At 57.8% G+C, this 20,478-nt stretch overlaps 5 protein-coding genes across 5 annotated transcripts; 4 read left to right on the top strand and 1 right to left on the bottom strand.

The window, feature by feature from the left end:
- Positions 1 to 692: 692 nt before the first annotated feature.
- Positions 693 to 2,724, top strand: BJ171DRAFT_570431 (TIM21-domain-containing protein). The gene is made up of 6 exons (XM_053113632.1): positions 693 to 877; positions 1,062 to 1,312; positions 1,457 to 1,504; positions 1,697 to 1,809; positions 1,970 to 2,167; positions 2,290 to 2,724. The coding sequence occupies exons 1-6, from the start codon at positions 801 to 803 to the stop codon at positions 2,443 to 2,445; spliced, it is 843 nt and encodes a 280-aa protein (XP_052963406.1). The 5' UTR covers positions 693 to 800; the 3' UTR covers positions 2,446 to 2,724.
- Positions 2,725 to 5,960: 3,236 nt separating this feature from the next.
- Positions 5,961 to 7,458, top strand: BJ171DRAFT_427644 (uncharacterized protein; the record flags this gene model as incomplete). The annotated part of the gene is made up of 2 exons (XM_053107818.1): positions 5,961 to 6,662; positions 6,790 to 7,458. The coding sequence occupies 2 exons, from the start codon at positions 5,961 to 5,963 to the stop codon at positions 7,456 to 7,458; spliced, it is 1,371 nt and encodes a 456-aa protein (XP_052963405.1).
- A 1,101-nt stretch (positions 7,459 to 8,559) lies between these two features.
- BJ171DRAFT_585221 (uncharacterized protein) lies at positions 8,560 to 15,313 on the bottom strand (the record flags this gene model as incomplete). Its single annotated transcript, XM_053114351.1, has 14 exons — positions 8,560 to 8,921; positions 9,093 to 9,395; positions 9,511 to 9,702; positions 9,898 to 10,060; positions 10,149 to 10,286; positions 10,426 to 10,549; positions 10,692 to 11,055; positions 11,227 to 11,961; positions 12,053 to 12,572; positions 12,754 to 12,829; positions 12,988 to 13,068; positions 13,166 to 13,358; positions 13,525 to 14,700; positions 14,947 to 15,313. 14 exons carry the CDS (start codon positions 15,311 to 15,313, stop codon positions 8,560 to 8,562), a joined length of 4,794 nt encoding a protein of 1,597 aa, XP_052963404.1.
- Positions 15,314 to 17,547: 2,234 nt separating this feature from the next.
- Positions 17,548 to 18,626, top strand: BJ171DRAFT_518331 (uncharacterized protein; the record flags this gene model as incomplete). Its single annotated transcript, XM_053112229.1, has 1 exon — positions 17,548 to 18,626. A coding segment is annotated over one exon (651 nt), but the record flags the coding sequence as incomplete, so codon positions are not given.
- BJ171DRAFT_518330 (uncharacterized protein) lies at positions 18,605 to 20,099 on the top strand. Its single transcript, XM_053112228.1, has 4 exons — positions 18,605 to 18,880; positions 19,086 to 19,098; positions 19,257 to 19,450; positions 19,566 to 20,099. Exons 1-4 carry the CDS (start codon positions 18,754 to 18,756, stop codon positions 20,069 to 20,071), a joined length of 840 nt encoding a protein of 279 aa, XP_052963402.1. The 5' UTR covers positions 18,605 to 18,753; the 3' UTR covers positions 20,072 to 20,099.
- Positions 20,100 to 20,478: the final 379 nt, after the last annotated feature.

Raw genomic sequence — 20,478 nt, 5'->3', positions numbered from 1 at the left:
TGAAAGTACACTGGCAAAGTGCATTCAATCCAATGCACTTGATCGAACGCTGATCAAGTGCAGACAACGAGAAATCGAATGCAGCTGTTTCTGGCAATGTCGCCGTTTCCTCGCGGCATGGTCAACGGCGCAGTTGGCACAGCAAGACTGGCTTGGGAAGGAGAGGCTCCACGTCGTGAACAGCACACTCTGGTTTGGCGACGGTGCGGTGTGTCAGGGGACAAGGGCTGCAATACCATATATGAGCTGCCGGAGCTGTTTGAGCCGCCAGGCGATGGGTACCCTTGAGGGAAAACTGATGCAGAAAGGGCTGCTTGCCCGCCGGCAACAAAATCAAAGTACTGCAGCTGAACCACGGGCCGATCTTGGGTCAGGTCAAAGACGCCATTGATATTGGTGGACAGGACGCGCGGCCATGCCGCCCAACTCAGCAGCAAAATGGCGAGGACATGCGAAGGTGGTGTCATGGCGAGTCGTTGCCGTTGGCGAATGGATGCTGGATAGAGGACGATGAATCTGCGGCTGTTGGTGGGGATGGCGGGCTTTGGCATGGCATGTCTTGGGCCGGGCGGGCATGTGGCCAGTGGCCGGTCGGTGGCTGGCCAGGGCAGGTGGCGCTGCGCATCCCCACCCGTCCCGGCTTTTGTCTCTCCCGCTGCCGTCTCGCCGTCGTCTCGGCCCGTCGCTGGTCGGTTTTTTCTTCGAATTGGTCCGCCAAGCACCAGCCATCAGGATCTGGACCAGCCCGCACAAGCCCTGCACCCACGATCCCCACGAGCCTGGCTGGCCTCTCCGTCGACATGGCCCACATCGCAACCGTCGTCCGTAACGCCTGGCGACCAGCATCCGGCATCAGCCGGCTGCCATCCATGATCAGGTACGATCTCAGCGAAGCAGCCAGTCAGCCAGCCAGCCAGCCACATGCCATAGCGGTCCGTCGACAGCCGTTCCTGCGTTGTCCACGGCGTATGGCCCTGTCGCCACACCGCAGATGTTCGCTGAAAATGACGGCCCATAGCAGCAACTGATGTGCGGTGTGTGTTTCTTCCTTGTCCTGGTAGCTGGGATTGCTTGGATCTGGCGGCCCGCCAACACAAAGTGCAGGGACATCTGCAGGGCCGGATCGCCCATGCCTCCCTGTCCCGACGATCAATCTCGTATTCAAAGCAAGGTCGTTCTCCCGCGGCTTCATCCAGCACATCTCAATCTCAAGCTCAATCTCAATCCGGCGCACACAGGCCCCGGCAGAAGCTGCGATCTATGCTGCATACCGAGGGACTGACCTGGTCCGAAATGACCGGAGGACAACGATGTACGTATCTTTGTGGAGTACAGCATCTCGGCGAACCAGCCGGTACCATGATGGTGCCGCCACCGTGTTGGGCAAAGAATGGCAGAGGCCGATGGCTGGACTGGCTTGAAGCGCTGACGAGATACATTGTGGTTGCCCCTTCAGTTGTCTACTTTGTGAAGCAGATTGGGTACACTGGCGTGATCGCCTTTGGTGAGGAGCAACTCGAGCTGCCAAGTAGCCCTGATGCTGAATTGGGCGCAATGGCTGCTGCCGTCCATCAGGCCATCGGGCCATCAGTCCATCAGGCCATCAGCCCGTCAGCCCATCAGGCTCAGTGAATCGGGCTTCGATAACCTCTGTCACGGACAACATCACTAACGCGACGTGCGGCGCGATCATCAGGCTTTGCGATCTTTTGCGGAGCCACGTACTATACTGCTACCGAGCTGATGGACAACCACATCCTCTCGCAAGTGTTTCGCCGCTCCATGGAGAAGATTGAAGATAACGAAAAGGTAGACTGCACGAACTGGATTCTCCGGACTCGCACTGTGCCCCAAGCACACTGTCGGTTGGCCCTTCTGCCGTGCCATTAGGTGGCACATGGCCGAGTTCATGCTGCTGACCTGTTGCTGGCTCTGCATCTGCATCTGGCCCCTCTTTCGCCTCACCCAGCTTTGCAAAATCCTCGGCACTCCCATCCACGGATACGACTCTGTCGACTACGGAGGCATTGCTGGCCACAAAGCAAAGGAGGGTCAGCGCAAGATGGTCCGACACTTTTTCGAAGAGAATGGCAAGCGACAGCTGCTGCTTCGGTTTCAAGTGAACGGTCCGTTACAGAGCGGCATGGCCAACGGCCATCTCATCAAAGTAAGTCTGCAGCCGACGAAGAGTGGGAGACTGTGGATGCAGCGAGAGGAGCCGACAGAGCGATGCTGACCACTACCCCCACACTGCGCTTCTGTCTTGTTTATCGGACACGATCCCTGCAGAACAACGAGACTGGAGAGTGGGAGTTCCACACGCTCTTTGTCGAGTCCTCGTCGACGCATGAACGGATCTTCCTCGTCGACAACCGAGTGCGGACGATCGTGAAGCGCGAGCCCCAGCGGGTGGGATGGTTTGGCCTGATCAAGCGACCGCAATAGACCCAGAGCAGCGACAGTCGTTTGCGTGAGGCAGCTTGCTCGATGCCTTTGCCCTTCTCTCCTCCTGCCTCGAACTCAGCTGCAACAAGCCGGCTGAACGGATACTCCTCATCTGCAGAGGGAGTAAAAGTCGCAAAGGGCATCCATGTCCTCACTCGGCCTGCACAAGGGCCCAGGAATCGCGCCCCCATGTACCATAGTATGTCGCAACAAGCATTGCTGAAAAGGCGCCGCTGAGCCCAATAGAACCTCTTACAGCTTGTGTGCTGCTGCCCGTGACATTTGATATCCCACTTTGGCATTCGGCATGGACATTCGGCGTGGACATTCGGCATGGACATTCGACTTGGACATTCGGCACGGACATTCCGCACTCTGCATTCGAGATTCGACATGTGCTGGCGATGGAGGAGGAGACCGCTGGACATCCCGTCGCCATTGGGCATTCCGTCCCCGCTCATGCCCATTCTCCTCCGCAGCCACGCACATCGACCGCCCTCCGTCCATATCACCCATCGCCGTCATGCTCATGCTCATGCTCATGCTCATGGCCTGCACCCGATCTCCCGAGGGCGTGCCGTCCTGGCCATGTCCCTGTCCCACCCCACACGCCCGATTTGGCAGCGACGAGCCTTCGTTGGCCGAGCGAGGCTGAGCAGCCCGCGCACACACGCACCGCCCCGGCCGCCCAGCCCCGTCTCGGCCCAAAAGCGTTGCTGGCCTGGGCTCGCCCCGCTTGCTCTCGCATCTTTCCTTCGTTTGGTAGATTCCTGGAGAACGTTGCAGGCTCGGCTTTGACCCACTTCCCTCCTCTTCACCCTCAGGCCCAGCTCCTTTTTCTTTCTTTTTCTTTGTTTTTTTCTCCCCTCCCCCTTTTTTTCTTATTCTTTATCATACTTTCTTTGCCGGCACTCTCCAACCCTTCCCTGGCTCCTCGTCTCATCTTCGTCTCCGGCCCTCTCCTCCGCCTGGGCCCATCTCTGCATACGATTTCTTCGTCGCCCCACCTTCTTTGTGTGTGATTCCGCTACTTCAGGGACTTTGTTTTTCTCTCTGAGCTCTCTTTTTGGCACAATCCATTGAGCTTTGGCATCCATCGCAACTCGGTATGGTCCTTGCTCCGTACTCTCCTCTTAACCGCACATCCTCATATGGCACCACCCGTGTCGGTGTCGTCCGTCTTGTTTCGCAATCGTCCGCGATCGACTCGACTGGCTCGTACCCTGCTAACCTATGGCCTTGCTCGTCACCTGCCTTGGCCTGGTCCCCTCTGGTCTTGACGCTGTCTCGCTCATCGTCGTGATCTGGCCTGCTCTGGTGGACGCTCGTCCGTGCTTGGACTCGTTTGACACTTTGCTGCTTTGGGACTGTGGCTCCGGATCGACGGGTAAGCATCGCCCGCGACTGCGGCCTCCGTCGACTGTGCCTCCGATGCTCGGCTCTCGATGCCGATGCTTTCGAGTCTGTTGCTGTCCCGCGCCGAGGAGAGTGTGCTGCGGCTGGCCCGTCCGTCGTCGAGATATCTCTGACCCCCGATACAACAACTCTCCTGGCTCGGCAACAACCTGTTGGCACAGATCGCTTTCCGAATACGTGCGCGGCTGTCTGCTCCAGACCCCGCCTCCTAATCACACGTCATTTTTGAGCTATTTAAGCAACCAAAAGGTACGCTATCGCCGTCCTGCTACCTCCCCCCCTCTCCTGGCTCGGGCTCGTGTGTGGTGCTGTGCAGCGTGGCGCCGTGTGGTTTGGATGAACGATCGGTCTGGCCGGCTGCGAATGGGTGGATCGCTCGCTCTCTCTCGGCTCGGAGCATAGTCGGATGCGTCAACGGCCCATGTGCCTTGGGATGATAGAGAGGTAGGTGGCGTATGTCATATCATGGATCGATGATGTCTTGGTCCTCTGCTCCCTCCCCGCCCCGGCCGCCTGCTCGGACCCAGATCTCGTTCCGATCTCCTTCCATCTTGGCCCCCCGTTCTCGTTCTCGTTCCCGTTTCCGTTCCCATTCGCACATTGTGCTATCGGTTCCGTCTTTCGTTGTCTTTCCGTTCACCCTTCCCACGTACACGTACCCGTACTCTTGTCGGCTCATTGGCAAATCCGCCTCACTCTCTCTCTCTCTCGCTTGGTTGGGGCGCGTCTTTACATCGATGCTTCAGCGCTGCGAGCTCTGCTGTTTGCTGGCAGACGCCAGCCGGCCCAAAGGGATGCTCCCGTGGCCTGCAGCGAGTCTCGCAGCGGAGCGCTGCTGCCCTTCTTTCTTCCTTGGTCGGGCTTGGGCTTAACTCTGCATCTCGCTCTCTAAATACCCTCGGCATCACACAACTGCCTTGAATCTTTGGCTTTGCTCTCTCTTCTTCAAACCTCGGCTTCAATTTCTCTTCAATTTGCTCTTGCGCTTGATGCCTCGATTTGGCGGCCTTTTCTTTGCGGCCCCATGACTTTCGACTTTCGATTCTTCCTGTGCGCCGTGGGGCCTGGCCGAACCTGGGTGCTTGTGTTTCGGTTTCCTCTTCTGCCGCAACACCCCAGCTGCCCATCCGTTTCCGCCCGCCCTTCCGTTTGTATGATTCGCAGCCACGCCCCTGCTCCTGCAACCCATCCCATCCCGTCCCATCCCACGCCCGCTGTCGATGAATGCATTGCGTCGCTGCTCGTCATGGCGGTCCTTCCTTTCACCCTCCCCTGCATGTCCGCTGCCTCCCTCCCTCCCTCCCTCCCTCCGGCTCTTGCTCCTGTCCCCCTGCCTGCTGTTGGCTGTTGACCGGCTTTCGGCCCTCGCCCCGCCCACCATGCCGGCCACACGTCGCACAGCGTCACACAGACTAACCCGATTCATTTCTCTCCTCATTAATTTCATCTGACCGCTTTTGGACACGCGACTGCTGCCTTTGCCTTGGCTTGGAATCTCGTTGGATCTCTTGGTTCCTGATGATCTCGTGTCTTGTCGACTATCTGTCGCCACACCACACCACCACCACCACCACCACCGCCGCTGCCGCCACCGCCACCGCCAACGCTGCCGAACGACGCACTCGCTGGACGATCGCCCTCGGCACACTCTCTTCCCTGCGCCATCTCCGTCGACACAGTGTGTGCCAACCTCCTCTGTATAGCCGCGATCCACACTTCCCACTCACCCTCGAGACATGAAGCGTTCACTAGATACATCCGGCATGGCCGAAATGAACAAGAGAATCCGGTATACCCAGCACTCATATCCCTATCCTTATGTACATGGCGCTCTAGGCATGTCATTCCCTCAACCCAGCACCGATATGTACGGCCAGTTCCCCGGCTTCATGGCCAATGGAATGCCCCAGTACCAGTCGCAGACTGGCACCCAGATGCAACAATACCAGCAGCACCAGCAGCAGCACCAGCAGCAGACACAGTTCCCGGCCCCACAGTTCCAGGGACAGGCCAACTTTGGCTCCTACGGCCAGGCTGCGTACGGCCAGGCTGCTGGCCAGTACGCCCAGGGCGCAGGCTTCGCCAGCAACCTCACTGTCATGCGAACCGTCTACCTCGGCAACCTGCCTATGCCCATCACCTACGAGGAGATTCTGAACCACGTCAAAACCGGTGCCGTCGAGCACGTCCGCATCCTCGAAGACAAACAGTGCGTCTTTGTCACCTTTGTCGAGCCCATGTCGGCCATGCAATTCCACAACGACGCCATCCAGAAGCGCCTCTGTCTTCTCGGACAAGAGGTCAAGGTTGGATGGGGCAAGCCTTCGCCCATCCCCACCAACATCCTCACGGCCACCCAAAACGGCGCCTCCAGAAACGTCTATATCGGCAACATTGACGAATCCGTCACCGACCAGTATCTCCAGTCCGAGTTTTCCAAGTTTGGCCCTGTTGACCAGATCCGCGTCCTGCTGGAGAAGCGCATCGCCTTTGTGCACATGACCAGCATCGCTGCTGCCATCAAGGTCGTCACCTCGCTGAGCCAGGACCCCAGCTGGAGCGGCCGCCGCGTCAACTATGGCAAGGACCGCTGCATCCCGAACAAGCAGATGAACCCCGCGGCCGTCTCATCCGCCCTCGGTGGCGCCTCGGGCATGATGTTCCAGTCTGGGTTCCCCAGCCAGTTTGGCGGTATGCTAAGCAGCGGGTATCCCTATGATCCACATTACGTCGGCGGCGGAAACCGCACGGTGTACCTGGGTGGCATTCACCAAGATGCCACCACCAAGGACCTTTGCGATGTGAGTAGTATTTTCGGCCGGGGTGTGTGCACGATCATATCGATGCAGTCTGGCGCTCTCGAGCCACATCTTGGCGTTGTGGCTGGATCTCGACAATGCCGACTGACCCCCAGGGTCGTTCCGACAGGTCATCCGCGGTGGCATCCTCCAGAACATCAAATATCTGCCCGACAAGAACATTGCCTTCGTGACCTTCATCAGCCCCACCGCCGCCTACAACTTCCACAACCGCGGAACGTACGAGGGCATCGTCATCAAGGGCAAGCGCGTCAAGATTGGATGGGGCAAGGCTGTGCCGATCCCCGCCAACGTTGCCGCCGCTGCACAGAGTGGCGCCTCGAGAAACGTTTACATTGGCGCCATCGATGAGACAATTACCGAGGAAAAGCTGCGCAAGGACTTTGCCGAGTTTGGCGACATTGAGCTGGTCAACATCATCCAGGACAAAAACATTGGCTTTGTCAACTTTACCGATATCCTGGCTGCGGTCAAGGCCGTCGAGTCCCTCAAGATCTCCCCCGAGTACAGCCGATTCAAGATCAACTACGGCAAGGACCGCTGTGGCAACGAGCCCCGCCCCCCGCGAGTGAACCCGTCTGCCGCGCACGGCTCGCACTCGCATGGCGGCCCTGCTGGCCCCAGCAACGTCATTAGCCCCGCGACCGAGTTCCGAGCCAATGGCGGTGCAAACGCCGGTGCCTCGGGTGCCCTTTCGCCCTATGCAACGGACAACGGAATCGGTGGTGTCGAGGGCTACCAAATCTCGGACCACGGCAGCCCCACCCAATTCATCTGAGAGTAAGCTGTAGCCACAACTACTGCCGCATTCAATCAGCCCAGATGTGGTAGCAATGCATGTGAGAACCAAAGGCCCTTGAACCAAACCATGGAATAAAGCACAACGCACGTCTCCCCCTCCCTACTTCCTCCTCTCTGTCTCTTTTTGTGCCAATACAAAACGAATTGGTTTCTTTTCTCATGTATCGTCGTGTCGGTCGTACTCTCTGGCACTGGTCCACAACCTGAATGTTGCGTCGATGGCCGTGTCGATTACCACGAGAATGCTGCTTCCATCCCTCGTCTGTTCTTGTCTTGCTGCCAACAGATGCACCTGTTGTTTCATGTACTATACTTCGATGAAGCCACATCTAATCGCTGCCGCAGAATGAAGGTCAGAACTGGAAACGTGATCCTCGGGTCTCGGGACTGCCTCTTTCCGCTTGGAACACAGCACCCATCTTGACGCTGCTCGGTCCATGCGGTGCGATTGTACCCGGAGAAAGCCAAAGCCAACACCGATGTCAATGCCGAGCCCGACTCTTCATTCCACCACGGCTTCTCCCACTCCCCCTCTTCTTCCTGCTCCCGTCGCCTTTGGAACAGGACATGCTGGGCGCTCATGACGATGCCGCCAAAGGGTTGGGTGGATAATGCCAGCTTGTATATTCAAGATTTAGCAAGTAGCCGGGGCTGGACGCCAAGGGTCATTGTGAGATAAACATGCAAATGGGCTGTGCCCTCGTTGCTTGGGATGGTCAACACACACCTTCGCAAAATAGCCAACAAATGACCGAACGAGGGCCCAAAAATATTCGAAGAGATTGTAAAATGAGGAAGAGAGATAGATGGACGAGTGCTAGCATGGAGATAGAGTCGGAGAGTGAAGTGGCGGGGGGGGGAACGGGAAGGAATGCAAGGATCGATGCAATACGAACTTTGGTTTGACGGCAGTCGGGGATGATGATGATGAAGATAATGATAAGGGCCACGAAGGAGTTCTTGGTGCGATAAATATTGTTGGCACAACAGAGCACTACACGCGATGGGTGTCTATAAATCTTTCAGGGGAGGGGGTGAACGATTGGAATAGTGTAGATGATGGTGTGGCCAAAGCCTTCTAGCATAGGAGACGGCGGTCGGTGTGGCGGACCGGCAGGCCTTCCCAGGTGGTCTTGTCGGGGAGACTCTCGCCCTTGACCACGAGCGAGAGCGGGTTGACGTCGACTTCGTTGCCGATGGCCACGTCGTAGAGCACGATCGTGCGGGTGCGGATGTTGCAGTTCTTGCCGATCTCGATCGGGCCGAGCTTCATCACGCGGTCCTCGAACAGATGTGTCTGGAAGACTGCATAAGAGCCGACGGTGCAGTTGTCGCCAATCGTCAGCAGGTCGTGCTCGGTCAAGTCAACGGTGGCCCAGAAGACATTCTTGCCGACCCGGGCGCCGAGCATGCGGAAGACAATCGACAGGAAGGGTGTGCCTGCGTGATGGAACCGAGTATATCACCAACAGGTCAGCAAATGAAACAGGCCGACATTGACATCCATGCAGTTCAAGCCACCAAGATGCGCCATGGCCACCGCATCGCCCGCCTGCCTCTGAACCCTGCCTGCACATCAAGCATGCAAGTCGTGCGGTCTGCTGCACTCACCCATGAGTGCCCCGAGGAAGGGCGCAACATTCTGCTCCTGCATGCCCGTGAGGAACTCGGTGCGGCGGACAAAGGTCGAGTACATGGGCTGCTCCGTCTTCTTGTAGCGGCCAATAAAGATCCACTTGAGCACGATCAGCAGCAAGAGCTCAAAGACACCGAGCAAGAAGGCGAGGGCAGGGAATGCAACCATCTTCTGGACACGATCCATGTAGCTGTCAAGGAAACCTTGCGCAAAGTACTCAAGCTGGAAGAGCATAAAGGCGGCCGAGATCGCAGAGGGAACGAGGATACGGAAGGCCTCTGCAGGATACGTGGAGGATCCAGTCAGCAAGCAGGAACTCCCACTGCCTCGAGTACGTTCTCCACCGAGACCGACACACACTCATCATCATACAGCACTGAGACTGTCACTCACCCCAGATGTAGCGATGCAGTCTCATCGCAAATGAGGGTTGGTAGGTCGACGAATCGCCAAAGCGGTCGTTGCCGTCCTTGTTGCGGAAGGGGATACGGACAGCCTCGTTGCCCAGCCAGGTCTCGCCTTGATTGATGCAGTATCCGCCAGCCTCAGGGTTACGAGGGCATCTCGGCGGCAGGGAGGCGACGCCTGGAGCCACGGGGACAATATACAGGTGGGGCTTTGTCAGTCACGGAGCTGCACCGTACGAGAGCGACGAGCCACGAGGAAGGCTTCGAGGCAGGACTGGAGGATACGCAGCCATACGACGCAGTATCATGTCGTTTGCCTCGAAAGCGAGCAGGAGTGTGCAGCATGCGTCTGTCCATTCTTTCCACAACATACCCAGAAGCGAGTCGCTGGCAATGTGTGTGTATGCGGGAGCAACAGCCGCATTGCCAACGAAGCTCTTGTCGCCAATGTGCACGGGTCCGGTGCTGTACCAGCCGTTCGAGACGTAGGGCGGAGCAATCACGGCGGCATCGGCAATGAAGGATCCTTGTCCGGTCTACAATCATCAGAGCGCACAGTGAGTGTCCTGAGCATGGCCAAACAGGCTCGGAGTGGCAGAAGATTGCATGTCAAGGACAACGTACCGTCAGCAGCTCGCCAGGGAACGGGCTGAAGAATGCCACTTCGGAAAACTTGCCCAAGCGGCAGCCCATCATGCGGAGCCAGGGAACCACATACTGGGTGTTGAAGACGGTCTTGAAGGAGGTCAGCATATCATGGTACTACGTTTGAAGAAAGTGGCCATCGACAAGAGGAATGTGAGCAAATCGCATCGCATCGCATCGCATCGCAGACAAGACACTGGACACAGCAAGCCTTCTGATGCAGTCCGAATCCTCGACGGCGATGCAAGCTACTCACAAAGGCATCAAAGAGATAGTATTTGATGTAGGTGAACGACACCACCGGGATACGCTCGGCCTTGACCTTTCCGAGGAGGATCCACTTGAGAACGATGGCCAGGAAGAGCGAGAACAGAATGTTGCTGGAAGTCCAGAGGAAACAGAGTCAGCGACAATGTCGGTGATGGAAACGCATGCTTGAATGTACGTGGCATGCTGGGCCAGCCGCTGGTTCGCACCAGCTGCAGACCAAAGCAGAAACCTGCATCGCCGTTGTCGACTTACATCAGAGCCGCAGCAGGGGCAAAGGCCCAGATCAGGTTCTTGGTTCCAAACACCGAGCTGGCGTACAAGTACAGGGCAAAGCCGGGGTAGAAGGTGAGGCCCTTGAAAACCTGGGCCATAAACCACGCGAGGATCATCAAGATCGAGTAGGTGAAGACATAGATGAAGTTGCCGTCGGAGAGCGAGCGGGCTTTGGCGGAGGGCTGCTTCTTGCCGCGGTCGCGGCCGGGGCAGCCGCCCCAGTAGTGGTTGGCCTCGAGAACGTCATTGCACGACAGGAGCGACGAATCCATGAGCTCGGAGCCGTCGTTCATGATTCCGCCGGCCTCGACAACGGAGCTGACTCCGACGACACAGTTTTCGCCTGAGACGGGAGAGCAGTGATGTCAGTGTGATAGTTTGGGTCGTATGCGGGGATGACTCCAACACAGACTCATTGGCAGACCACTTTCATCGCCCAGGCCGAGTGCGGCTGAAAGATCCAACAACGGCAAGAACAACCACACTACTGACAACCTCCATCAGCGACACTTACCAATCTTGATTTTCTTAAAGTGCACGTATCCGTTGGCAAACTCGTGAGCGATGATCGTGGCATTGTTGCCGATGGTGGATCCGTGGCCAATCTCGATCAGATCAAATCCATCAACGCTAGTACTGAAGATGTTGCAGTCACGGCCAATCTTGCATCCCAGCAGACGAAGGATGAATGGGAGCAGGAACGAGCCTTGAAGATCCGTCAGACCAAGGCTGCCAGAAAGTGTCTTGACGATCCACCATCGGAGATAGAAGAAGGAGTATACGGGGACGGAACGCTCGCGCATCTGGCCGAGGAGGAGCCATTTGAGGACAACCACAAACATGATCGCAAAGATGCGACCCACCGAGGTGACGAGGAGGAAGAGAATGGCTGTGATCAGCACAAAGTGCCAAGTCCAGAGCTCCATAGTAGTTTGGAAGTTGTAGAGATAGAACATGCCCAGGTAGAGAGGAAGGCCACTGAAGAAGGTCGAGAGGTACATGAGCGACGCTTGAATCAGGCCGCAGAATGCCTTGGCCGGAAGCGAAGGGCGGTGGACCTTGGCGGTGCGCTTGATGCTGCTGAAGCGCCTGCTCTTGCGCTCCTCGGTGCGGTTCTCGGCCTGGGCGGGGGCGGCCAGAGTGGCGAGCTGGGCGATGGTGGGGTTCTCGTAGAGGTCGCGGACGCTGAGTCCGGCCAGTCGAGGATGCTTGCGCAGGGCACCGATGGTCTTGGCCGCAAGGAACGAGTCTGGGGAGTAGAACGAGATCCATGATTAGACTCTGCTCGTCGCTCATACAGGATTGCAAGGCGGTCACAGCGAGCCGAGTGGGGCACTTACGTCCGCCAAGGTCGTGGAAGAAGTTGTCGGTATTGGCGATACGATCGCTGCCCAGCAGGTCCTTCCAGACGGCAGTGATGACATCCTCCATCGAGCCATTCATGGGCTCTGGGCCATCGACTGACTTTTTGGGGCGAGGTTTCTCGGAGCCAGAAGCGGCGGTCGGGCTGGAGCCAGAGCCAGAGCCAGCGCCAGAGCCGGAACCAATGCCTCTATCGGCGCTCACGGGAGCAGTGATGGGAGGCAGCTTCTTGCGGTCAATCTTGCCGCTGGTCAGGCGCGGCACGTCCTCTGGGAGCATGCGCTGGAAGACCGAGGGGATCATGTACGGTGGCAGAGTGGCACGGAGCTTCTCGCGGATCTTGCGGTCGTCGATCTCGTGGCACCAGGTCTCGAGCACCAGATAGGCAACGAGGGTCTGCTCGGTGCTGCCGGTGTCTGGGTTCGGGGCGGTCCAGACGTGAGCGATGGCGCTCTGGATTCCGTCACAATCCGAGAGATTGGACTCGATCTCACCGAGCTGGGGGGAGCGAGGGGAGAGAAACCCCAGAGTGGGTCAGTAAGATGAAGTCGCAGAGTGCGGTGCCGTGATGCAAAGTTGATGGATCGACATGCCAACCGCGGCATGGGCATGGCTCGATCATCGACGATCATCGACGAGCAGTGCGGGCAGGATGGATAGGACAGCGTGCGATGCTCACCTCGACGCGGAAGCCGCGGATCTTGACCTGGCAGTCGATGCGGCCAAAGTACTCGATGTTGCCCTCGGGAGTGTATCTGTGGACCAGAGCACACATCATGGCATGTCGATGAGACACGGAGCTCATAGCGATGTGTCGGTCATGGCCAAGGCGTACCGCCCTCGACAGGGCCAAGTGGGACAGGCACATTTGCTGGAGCAATGATGGTGCACACGATCGAGACCGACAGCATACCTGACGAGATCGCCGGTCTTGTACATGCGTCCGCTGGGATCGAAGGGGTTGTGGATGAACTTTTCGGCAGTGAGGTCGTCTCTGTATGGGGAGAGAATGCAGCGTCAGCGCCACGGAAGCAGCAGCGAGCCGAGGGGCAGAATCGAGAGCAGTTCGTGGGGCGAGTAGTCGGACGCACCTGTTGATGTAGCCCTCGGCGACACTCTTGCCTCCGATGACGAGCTCGCCCATGGCGCCGATGGGAACCAGGCGGTTCTTGGAGTCGACGACGTACGACGTGTAGTTGATGAAGGGCCGGCCGATGGTCATCTTCTCAACAGGCTCGGAGATGTCGAGGTAGGTGGAGCTGCAGGTGGTCTCGGTGGGGCCGTCTGGGGCAGCGCAAGTGGGATGAGTGTGGTGAGTGTGTGATGAGTGTGTGATGAGTATGTGATGAATGTGTGGAAGATCGAGCATCGTCTGTCTCACCGGAACTCTGGTTGCCCCCAGGTTCACCGCACCATTCCACACACCACTCCACACAACAACAGCACTTACAGGTGTTGAAGATCTTGCGGCCCCTCATTCGGTAGCGCTGCACAATATTTTCTTGGGCAGCCTCGCCGCCCAGCACAATCATCTTGACCGAGGGCATCTCGCCGACGAGGATGCCGAGTTGGCTCGGGACGCAGCAGAACACGGTGACGCTGTACTTTTGGATGTGCTTGGGCAGATCGGGGCCGGCGTAGATCATGTCCTTGGTCGGGATGACCAGCGAGGCGCCTGTCGAGTACGCCATCCAGATCTCCTCGATCGAAAAGTCAAAGCTGTGGGAAAAGTTCTGGAAGACACGATCGCCGGGCGACAGCTGGAAGAGATCGCGCTCGACCACCACCAGGTTGGCGATGGCGCCCTGGCTGATGAGCACGCCCTTGGGCTTGCCCGTCGTTCCACTGGTGTAGATGATGTAGGCACCATCGGAGGGCTTGCGGTCGACAGGGAGGTCGTCGATGGTGATGGAGATGCTCTGTGAGCCAGAGGAGATGAAGAGATCGCGGGCGGCAGAGTACAGAACCGGCACGGTCAGGAGGATGGTGCTGCCGGAGACGCCGAGCTTGTCGAGTTCGGCCGAGACCTTGTCGCAGAGGGCGTCGTCGACGATGACAGAGACCTTGGAGGCCGAGTCCATGATGATGTAGGCGGCACGCTCGGGCGGGGTCTTTTCGTTGTCGATGGGGACATAGGCAGCGCCGGCGAGGATCACACCGAGCATGATGGCAAAGCCCTCGATGGACTTTGGGAACATCAGGGCGACGCGGTCGTTGGCCTGAACGCCGCACTTTTCGATGAGATGCTGGGCGATCAGCTTGGACAGATGGAAGAGCTTCTCGTAGGTGATGGACTTTGTCTCGTGGATCAGGGCCAGCATGCGCGGGTGCTTCTGGACGGTGCGGACAAAGATGTTGGCCAGATACTGGTCGCTCTTGCGAGGCGGCTGAGGAGAGAGGTTGTTGGCGTTGCTGAGAACGAGCAGACGCTGGTAGTCCTCGGGGTGGATGACGTTGAAGCTGTCGAGGGGCATCTTGCGGAAGTTGGGGTGCTGTGCCAGCGACTCGAGGAAGGCCGTGACGGAGCCCTCGATGTTGACCAGCGCCATCTCGGCGGGGGAGAGGCCGGCAAAGCCAGCCATTTGACAGTCGAGACCAATCATCTCCTCGACAAAGTCGGAGGAACCTGGAAGGAACAGAGGATGATAGTGCAGCCGGTCAGTCGATGAAGGAGATGCAGATTCGACATGAGGCGACAGACAAGGGCGACGAGTGCGTCAGGAATGCATTTGTGGCGTTGTACAGCCCGGAGGATGTGTGGGACGGATAGTCGTGGTAGGCGGTGGTAACGGGGGGCAAGCAGTGGCGTGGGACTGATGGTAGATAGTGGGAAGGCACCAGCGACAAGCCTGTTATAAATACGGCCACATACCTGATCCAAAGTCTCCAGAGGAGAAGGTGAGCGACACAAACCTGGACTGGAAGTCGCCAGTCTCAGACCAGGCGACGGTGATCTTGCAGCTTTCATTCTCGTCCAAGGGATGGCTGGTGAACAGGGCGCCGAGAATCATGCGGTGGATGTGGCTGAAGGACTGAGTGACATTGACGGTGCACTTGGAGCCAACGGGCGCGCTCGCGAGGCGGCTGTCGATTCTGAAGTGCAGGTCGTAGTTCTCGATGGAGTCGGAGTACCGGGCCAGGACGGCGACAAAGCCGACGGTGATGAAGGCAGCATAGTCGTGGCGCTTGAGGTCCTCGGTGACGGCCGAGACGGCCTCGAGGGTCTTTTTTGAGAGCATTCTCTCTAGTGGGGGAAGGGTGGAGCAAGGGTCGACGGGGACAGAGCCGTGGGAACGTCGATGGGGGTGTAAAGAAGCGAGGGGATGCCGGAAGCCAGAGCGTGGACGGGAAAATGGCAATGCTGCTGGAGACTGGCAGCTTCGGCGAGGGACGGGATGACATGGTGGTCTTCGGGGAGGGGGGGGACCGATTTATAGCTCGAGGAGGAGGCCGTTGGTGGGCAGGAGCGAGGGCGGTCGGAGGGACAACCAAAGGCCAAGAGCCCACAAGGGTCTAACGAGCCCAGGCGGGGGGAGGCAGGTGCGCGGCTGGCTGAGCGGAGCGCCGCCCGGGTCGGACATGGCGAGATTGCGTGGCGCACGGTGGCCGTTCGGGGTGTCAAAGCCGACGGTACACAGAATGATCCGAAGGAAGCGGTGGCGGGCGAGCGGCAACGAAGGGACCCGGGCGGGGTGAGGTGTTTTATTCTGTTTGTAAGTAGTGCTGTCGCTGTTGTTGACGGTGGTGTTTTGTTTGTCGATGACGCTATTGCTGTCGTTGAAGAACTGGGTTGAGTTGCTTTGTTCTTGTGCACTATTATGCGAATATCCTGTAAATGGCTGTGTCCGCTGTGCTCGCGAGTCGGTGGCGGCGGCGTTGCAGCGGCGGGTCCCTGGCAATGTCTGTCTGGCAAAGGAACAGAATCGAACGGCGCACAGCCGCTCACGGTCTAGCGTGCTCGACAGGGGATCGCTACCGTTTGTGCCAATCCAGCAAGATTTGGCCGAGCGGACTGGACGGGTGGGCTGGACAACTGGGGGTCATTGGCGTCTTGGGCTTGGGACGACATCGTCCTCACTTGCCCTTGCGGCCCATGCAGCCCATGTTGCTCGTGTTGCTCGTGTTGCTCGTGTTGCTCGTGTTGTTCTCCACGAAGCTTGCCGCACGCCAGGGCCCGCTGTCGAGTCCCCCGACCCGGACTCGCTGTCGGCCAGTGACATCCGGCCGATCGCACCGCCGGTGTGACTGTGCGGCGGAACAAAACCTTGGGGCGCTGTCTCGCCTCTTAACACTGTCCACCGCCAGGGAGGTCGCGCCAACCTCACACACGGCAGAGATGGTGGATGGAAGTGGAGGGAAGGACCAGTAACGATTGGGCGATGCATGCGGGACAGTGCAGGAACACAAATGCGGGGGCAATGCAGGAACACAATTGCAGAAAGACTCACTTCAGAAAGACGATGCGGAGACACACATGCGGAGACACCAATGCGGGAAGAGACACATTCGGGGATACATGCAGGAAGACGCAAGAGAAAGGGGTTTATTTGTTTCCCTTTGGTCGGAGCATCAGCCCGCTGGTCGGGAGCAAGGCAAGAGACAAGATACATGGGCTGCACGGATGGGCCGGCGCGCGCGGGGCCCAGGTCGTTGCATCGTGGTTGGAGGCGCCGGATGGCTCTGGTCTGCAGCGCTCGATGCCCGTTTCCAAACCATGCCCGTTTCCAAACCATACCACCGAGGAAATGAAAGGCTGTTTGAGCCACGCGCTCCTCCCTGGCGATGCGCAAGTCGAGCAGTCGTAACTCGTCTCAGGATATCCACTGGTCGATGGCGATCTCCGCGCCTCTCCACCACCTGAGCACCTTCGGTTCACGAATGCAACCGCCGTTGCGCAGGCGACGGCGGGAATATTGCCTGAATATGGGGGCCCTTACTTGGGGAGCGCCGCGTGCATTCAGCGGGGTGAGGGGGGGCTCAAGACCAGGGCATTGCGTTGACTATCGACAGCCAGTGTCAGCTTGCATCAACCAGTGTCAGCTTGCATCAACCAATGTCAGCCAGGTGCCGATGAGAAGTCCGTTGACTATCCCCGGCCCGCAAGTGAATCGCGCCGCTCCCAAACTAACATCGCCCGCCTTTCGAGCAGCGGATCGATAATCCGATCGTCTTTGGATATTGGATCCAAGCGGATGCAGCGCCGCCGCAACAAGCCCGCTCCTGCATCCGGGATGCCGACCACGAGCACGAACGCATCGGGTGCATGTGTGCTTCGACAGCAAGGCGTCGTAGAACAGGCCGCTGGCTGTGCGGACAGCAAGGGCCGGGACCCCAGTCGCGCGTCGGAGTGCACATCCAAGCAAACCAATGGGCGTGCGCGCGTGTCCGCCAAGCGTCGGGCCCAGCCGCGCCCCGCCGTCCGCCACCCCCCACAGCGGCCCATCCGGCCCATGCCTGAAAAAAGCACCATCGGCAACAAGCATCATTTGAAACAAGTATCACGTTGTCGTCGATACGAATGCTCCACTCTTCCTTGACGAGCCTCATCGTAAACGCCTTTCCCTCATCCAACCCCCCCCCTTATTCCTTCACTTCAAACCTCCCTCGCATGCCCCTGTCTGGATCTGTCCAGCGGCAGAGGCGGTGTGGAGAGGTGTCCCTGCTGGCCGCCATTCGGGGTTTCGGACGCGAAGGCTATCCACCCCCTCCGTCGTCGTCGTTTCGCCCGTTGCTCCAGTTGGCCTTCCTTTGGCATGGCTGGTCTCGCAACCGGCAGTTGGCTGGCCCGCAAACCCTGCTGCACGGCTCCATCGTCTGTCCGCTCCGTTTCGCCGCTCTGACAGCCTCACCCGGCGATTTCCTCGCCACTCCGTCTGCATCCAGCCGAGTCGATTCCGCTGGATGAGGTCCGCGTTGTGGACGATGTCCAACTGGGCCCAAAAGGCAGCGGCGACCAAATGCCTCGGTGGCATGGGAATGTGTTCCTTCACACGCAGAACGACTCAACGACCAATTCCCGTCTGGATCCTGTACGCACACATGTTCCATACGTCCATTCGTCCAGTGTGTCCAAGAGTATTACCATCCAAAACTGCCAAGAGTACTGCTCTTCCGCCCATTTTTAAGAACATAGGCTCCCCTCCCAACGATCTTGTGAGCAAAGAGCAACCCCAGCGAGCCCTCCTCGGCGACCCGCATCATGGCCGTCGAATCAGGTCCACAATAGCATATTCCCACCCAATCGGCTGGGGCCACTACGTCACCAGTGTCTTTGCAGGCGCTTGAACAACGACGACGTATCCCCTGCCACCAGTCATTGTGGTCGAATGTGTTTCAGATGAGTGCATTTCAGCAATCGGGCGACTCGCTCCCCGTTTCATTTTGCGAGCCCCCGAGACTGGCCATTTTGTTGCCGGTGCTCGAGTCAGTTCGGTTACTCATCTGAAGAAGCCTGGGGTCTGGATTGTCTCTTCAAATCAACCCTGTTGCCTTTGCGAGCCATCGAGCCCAGCGATCCAGAATGGGCATCCCTTCTCCTCAAGCCCAGTGGGCATTTTCTCTGGGAATCTGCTTTTTGGTTCTTGGCCTCGGCTTGAACGCAGCCATACAAGTGTTTACCTTTGGTCTCCATCGTCGCCGCATCTACAGGGTGGTATTGCTCGATGTCACCGTCTTGACAATGTCGAGCATCCTGGTGATTGTGACGATTTCGGGCCTGTTGAGCAACCAAGACATGGTCCAGTTCGAGTATATGATAGTTACATATCTGGGCCTTGAAACACTTTCCCTCTTCCTTGGAATCGTCGGTGCGTTCTTTGATGACTTGTGCTGCCGTAGAGCGATCTGAGCGGCAAGCATGGAGGACCATTGACAACCCCTGCGCAATCCAGCGTCGACAGAGCCCACACACTTTGAGGGACCGGGTGCCCCTGGAGTGGCCAAGAGATTGTTGCCAGCGTTTCTGATGTCTTTCATGCCTTCAATGCGGCACCTGTCTCGAACCACATCCAGAGTCGACAAATCGGTAGGCATCGGAGCTGTCTTTCGATCAGCTTCTCTCTCTTTCAGTTTGTCCCTTTGTCCAGTTGGTCCCTTCGTCTGGCTTGTCTCTGCCGCGAGTACGTAGCCGTCGTCGCCTATCTCTATTCTGAAACCCAACTAACGGGCCATGGACATTTGCAGGTTTTGCTCCCTCATCGAGAGCAGTTCCCACCGCAAGATCATCAAGGCCGTCGTCTGGCTCGTTTTTGCCCTGGGGCTGCTCTTCATTCTGGTTTCGGGCTTTGTTGGCATCCTGATCATCAATCCAGGATTTTTTGCCTTTGCTGAAACGCCATACTACCAGAGCATCTTGAATCCCTTCATGTCGCTATACTGTAAGAACTTCCAAGCGAGAGCGCTGCAGATTCACAACTTCCGAGGCTGTCCTGTACCTCTACGTCACAGTCACAGTGATGTTATCTTATCAAATATTTGCTGCTCTATCCACAGACAATTCCTACATCACGGCAGCCTCGTTCATGGATCTTCATTTCCTGTCAAAATTTACCAAGAGCACCCACGTTCGCCTGAACAACCTTCCAGAGGGCAAGGAGCGTTCTATTGTGTCCAACCACATTGTCTTTGTGGTCGTGTGCTTGATAACGAGCATCGTTGCCTTTTGCATCAACATTGTCGCCGCCATCACCAACACCTTCACTTTCAGCAACCACCTCAACTCGCTAACCCATGCTTACCGTCTGGGCGTCTTTGTCGACTTTGGCATCCACATCTATGAGCTGTTGGCGAGCGAATGCATCATCAACGCCAACGTCCAAGAGCTGGAGCAGAAGGGTGTGTTTGGCTCGAGGGACCAGATCCAAGGCCCGGCGAGGATCATCAAGACCAAGACCAACCCAGACCTCCCACAGGCAGTTCGTAATAACAGCATCCTCAGTCTGGAGCCAGTATCGGTGGGATCGTCTCAGCTTCTGGTTCCAAGCAGTCCCACAAGATAATTAACGGGTCAAAATACAAAGATATCGCAATCAAACGAGCGCGGGTTGAAATCCAAAAGGAGCGAGAGGTGATGGGTGAATGAAAGAGGTGCTGAATATCAGATTGGGTGGAGGGTCGCTCCTTCTGATGCTGCGATGGATACGACTCTCAAAGAGGACATGACTCTCAATGACGATATGGCTCCCAGCGACGACATGCGATGCCGTACCGATCCGCTTGGGAGACAGAAATGCGGGCCCAAAATCAACCGAGCCGGAAAAAAAAAAGGCGACAAATCACCGGACTCGCTTGGGCCGCGTCGCTGTGCTTGGTTGTTTCCTTGGATGCCATGGCCACCGGGGCGTTGGATCATTCCGTCGTGGGAGTTGAGAGCCAAGCGCGCCAAAGCATGACTCATTGGGTGAAA

Source organism: Polychytrium aggregatum (assembly GCF_025602895.1).
Source record: "Polychytrium aggregatum strain JEL109 chromosome Unknown BJ171scaffold_40, whole genome shotgun sequence".
NCBI lineage: Eukaryota > Fungi > Chytridiomycota > Chytridiomycetes > Polychytriales > Polychytrium > Polychytrium aggregatum.
This window is presented reverse-complemented; position numbering and strand designations above follow the sequence as displayed.

Coding starts and splice junctions, on each gene's coding strand:
- BJ171DRAFT_570431 (XM_053113632.1), top strand. CDS start 801: ATGGCCCACATCGCAACCGTCGTCCGTAACGCCTGGCGACCAGCATCC. Junction 1,313..1,456: donor AATGACCGGAGGACAACGAT/GTACGTATCTTT, acceptor TTGCCCCTTCAG/TTGTCTACTTTGTGAAGCAG. Junction 1,505..1,696: donor CACTGGCGTGATCGCCTTTG/GTGAGGAGCAAC, acceptor CGCGATCATCAG/GCTTTGCGATCTTTTGCGGA.
- BJ171DRAFT_518330 (XM_053112228.1), top strand. CDS start 18,754: ATGTCGAGCATCCTGGTGATTGTGACGATTTCGGGCCTGTTGAGCAAC. Junction 19,451..19,565: donor TCCCTTCATGTCGCTATACT/GTAAGAACTTCC, acceptor CTCTATCCACAG/ACAATTCCTACATCACGGCA.